Consider the following 4,195-nt stretch of genomic DNA (forward strand, 5'->3'; position numbering starts at 1 on the left):
TACTCTGCTGCCATTAAAATGATATTGTTGAATACTAGTTAGCAACATGAGAAAATGTTCATGATATATTGAGTGGATGAAGCAGATTATAAAATAGGATATATCATATGACTACAGTTTTTTGGTAAGAGCATTCATCTGCATAGAAAAAGATAAGAAAAAAATAAAAGAATAACTGATTATCTCTGGGTAATAGAATGTTTATTTCCTACTTTGTTTCTCTAAATTTGCAGATTTTTTCTGAATACTCTTTACCCAGACAAAATAAATTAATATCACTTAAAATATACAGCTGAGTATATTTATAAATGATGAAAGAATCTTGGTTAGCCAGCTCTCAATTATCGTTAACATATTTTAAGTCTTTGTTTTTGCTCTTACTGTCACACCCCTTCCATTCTTTGCAATCATTTAGCAAATACATAGGCAGTTTCTGACAAGGGCGCATAATCAGGTTTAACATTTGACAAAGTTTTATAAGCAAGAGTGTATCAAGTTGCACATAAGATAGCACAAGACATAGCCGATTGGCTGTTTTTGCTTTTTAAATAACATACCATGAAACTACATGTACTTCTTGTATGTTCTAACTAATTCCTGCCCCAAAGTATTTGCCCTGATACTTTACCATTAATTCCATCTGTTGGGTAAATCATTGACCTGACCTGAGGGGATTAAGGAGTAGGGAAGAAGGTTCAGCGTATCTTGACCCCCTCCCAGTTGAGAGTCCCTGCTGTGTAATGGAAAATGTTTCTCACCGTGTATGTAAGACAGAAAAACAAAACTAAGAGACTGAACTAAGGAATTATGTTTCTGGGAGGGGGCCTGCTTAAAATACAAATATATTGCATAGCAGGATAGAACCCATAAATATCTTACAACCTATGTGTTTATAACATTTCCTGTCCTCAGTGAGCAGGGCTCTGCAGAACTGGTATACCAGATGGGTAATTCTTCTTGGAGGCAAAAAAAGGGTTGTGATGTTTCCAGAGTACCAGAGAAGTGCTCAGCAAGAAATGAACCTCCTGGGTCCCATGGTAGGGTCCCTGGGTGGCAAAGAACTGCCAAATGGGGACTGATGTGGTTAGGAGAGGTGGGTGGCTGCTAACGAGACCAGCCTGGCAACTTAACAGTGCTTCTCCAGACCTCGCTGAGCCTGAGTATGTGCCTGTATGCTTGTCTTCAGGTCAACCTCACTGAGCTGAAAGCTTTTCCCAATCCCCCAAATGCGGTTACCAATGTTACTGCGGCCGTGATGGTCCTTCTGGCTCCTCGGGGCAGGGTGCCCAAAGACCGAAGTTGGAAAGCAGCTAAAGTCTTCATGGGAAAGGTATCAGCCAGCCCGGCAAGATGAAAATCCCAGCAATTTCCGTACTGTTTTGGGTACTGTGGTCATGCTTGATAGCAAAAGATGTTCAAGTCCACAGAAATCGTCTTCATAGTTGTTGAATGTAATCTGCTATATGTTCTCTAGAGTTAGCTTTTGCTTGCCAAGTTGGAGGTTAGCTTGGAGTTATGGCATACCTAAATCAATGCCAGCAGCAGGTGGAAGGTTGCTAATTATGAAAGCAGTTAAGTGTAGGAGGGAGAAAATTACATGGATTTCTTAGGCTGGAAAAACGTTACTAATGTACAAAAAGGTGAAGCAAAGAGGCCTTTTGGTGTGTTTTGCTTTTTCTTTTATGCCTTTCTTTTCTTCAAAATGTGAATACCTCCTGTGCTGGGACTGAATATTTTACCCTGGGATAGAAGAGGTTTTAAAAGTGTCCATTGCTAATTCTAACTTCATACTATAAAGACTAAAAAAGTCAAACAGTAGGATAAATGCAGCTTGCCAATTTTGCTTTTGTAATGTGAGTCCTAAAAGCTGATTTTAACTTTCGATCTTGGAATTTTCTCTGCAGCCAAAATGGGTTCATTGCAATCAGTCTTTTTGCTTTGCAGGTTGATGATTTTTTGCAAGCGTTAATTAACTATGACAAAGAACACATTCCAGAGAACTGTCTAAAAGTGGTGAATGAACAGTATTTGAAAGACCCAGAGTTTAATCCAAACCTGATTCGGACCAAATCTTTTGCAGCAGCTGGTCTCTGTGCCTGGGTCATCAACATCGTTAAATTCTATGAGGTATCAGTCCTAATCCAAGGGTTTGCAGGTGTTATCCACAAAGGGCCATGAACATATCAATTTCTAGGTCAGCAAAAAAGGTGAAACAATTTCACATTTAGTTTTCTGGATAAGGATATGTAGTTCTAAGAATAAGACATGAATGCATCAGAGTAAACAATTCTATGTAGGAGAATATTTGAAATGTTGTCTTTTGAGGGGAGTAGAGTGATTAGCTACTTTAGATAAAAGAGCAGTAATTAATTTGATTTAGTTAGATGAAAACTTGTTACATATATGAATTATATTTATTTACATTTAAATACCCAATTCATATTGACTTGAAACAAATGCAAATTTGAATTCACATTGAATTCAATGTAATCTCTGCTCTCAAAGCAAAAATTCATACCATTTCTATTGTAGATGTATTAATAGTTAGATGAGAAAGTAACCATTTCTTTGCTTTAGTATTTTAGTGACAGATAAATGTTTTCCTGCATATGATCTAATCTAAAATTTGTACTTTGGGGCAGTATTGAGATTAGTATTTCATTTAATCATTTATTTAGCAAACATTTATTGCCTGGCAACTATGTCCCAAGCACTTTGCAGAGTACTAGATATAAAAAGGGAGCGACGTGTGGCCTTTGACTCAGAAGAACTCTCATTTTTGTCTTGGAGGGCTGTATGTTATATTCAAGTATGGAATTACTGTGAAAAACCTAATTATAGCCAATGCCCTTCTCAAAATAATTTTAATAAAACCAGGTTATATCCCTTATACTTTATACCATTCAAAGAACATGCTCTTAAGTTGGTCAGGAACTTGGAAAAGAATGTGAAAATGTGGTTAATGTTGCATGAGGACATCTCCCACTGTCCTTTCTGCATTCAGAGAATTCCTCCCCTCTTACTTTCTGCCTTAAAGGCTAGACTGATCTCAACTTTAGCTATAGTTCGTGCACATTGCAATTTCTAGTGATAGGAGGATGATCTCCACGATTTATGACAAGCCAATTTTAGTATCTTAATGGTGTTTGACGTACATAGCATTTTAAGCAAGTACTTGTAACTCTGAGGTCCAGAGTAAATAAGTAATTAATGGCAAACCAGAGAGAACGTGGAAGGCTATATGGATTTTGCTCTGCCTTTAGATGGGACCATGGCTAAGAAACAGACAAGTTACCAGGTGAATTAGAGATTTTTATTGTAAAGCTTCCAGGCTCAGTAGGATTGAACAATTACTTATCCTCTTTGCATCTTTATTATCTCATGAATTTTCAGGTCTACTGTGATGTGGAGCCCAAACGCCAAGCATTAGCCCAAGCAAACTTGGAGTTGGCTGCAGCTACTGAAAAACTAGAGGCTATCAGGAAAAAGCTTGTGGTAAGTGCAAACGATAACCTGAAGAAATTCCCAAGAGGTGGTCCCTGTCTCCACCTTAGGATCCCATCTGCAGACAGGGCAGTATTTGAGCCCTACCAAACAGAGAGGAATTCAATCTGTCATGAATGTATTTATTTATACACTCATTGAGGAGGTATTTCTTATCTGCTGTATGTTAGACACTGAATTGGAAAAGTGCAAATGTTCGTGGCCAGCACTGAAGAAACATTCACAGTCTGATAGTAGAATGAGGAGGCAGCATGTAGTGATTACGGGCAAGGCTTCTGGGGCCAGACTACCTGGCTTATATCCTGGCTCCAGTCCTCACTGTTTCACCCTGCATGAGTCAATTAACCTCTCTGAGCCTGTTTCCTCATCTGTGAAATAGGTATTATAATAGCATGCACTTGTTAGGTAGGATTATGAGGACTAAATAAGAGTAATTCATATTAAGAATTTAGTATGGGGCCAGCCGTGGTGGCTCACACCTGTAATCCTAGCACTCTGGGAGGCCAAGGCAGGAGGGTTGCTTGAGCTCAGGAGTTCGAGACCAGCCTGAGCAAGAGCAAGACCCCGTCTCTACTATAAATAGAAAGAAATTAGCCAATCAACTAAAAATAAAAAAAAAATTAGCCGGGCATGGTGGCGCATGCCTGTAGTCCCAGCTACCTGGGAGGCTGAGGCAGGAGAATCGCTTGAG

At 38.9% G+C, this 4,195-nt stretch overlaps 1 protein-coding gene across 1 annotated transcript in view; it reads left to right on the forward strand.

Moving 5' to 3' along the window:
- The window catches only part of DNAH11 (dynein, axonemal, heavy chain 11), a 342,929-nt gene that overhangs the window by 237,352 nt on the left and 101,382 nt on the right, over positions 1 to 4,195 (forward strand). The window contains exons 58-60 of the mRNA XM_012659401.1: positions 1,187 to 1,330; positions 1,945 to 2,127; positions 3,394 to 3,495. Of these exons, the coding sequence (XP_012514855.1) occupies positions 1,187 to 1,330; positions 1,945 to 2,127; positions 3,394 to 3,495 (429 nt within the window). The remainder of the gene's footprint in view (positions 1 to 1,186; positions 1,331 to 1,944; positions 2,128 to 3,393; positions 3,496 to 4,195) is intronic.

The sequence above is a fragment of the Propithecus coquereli genome, unplaced genomic scaffold, assembly GCF_000956105.1.
Source record: "Propithecus coquereli isolate 6110/MARCELLA unplaced genomic scaffold, Pcoq_1.0 Scaffold61, whole genome shotgun sequence".
Taxonomy (NCBI): Eukaryota; Metazoa; Chordata; class Mammalia; order Primates; family Indriidae; genus Propithecus; species Propithecus coquereli.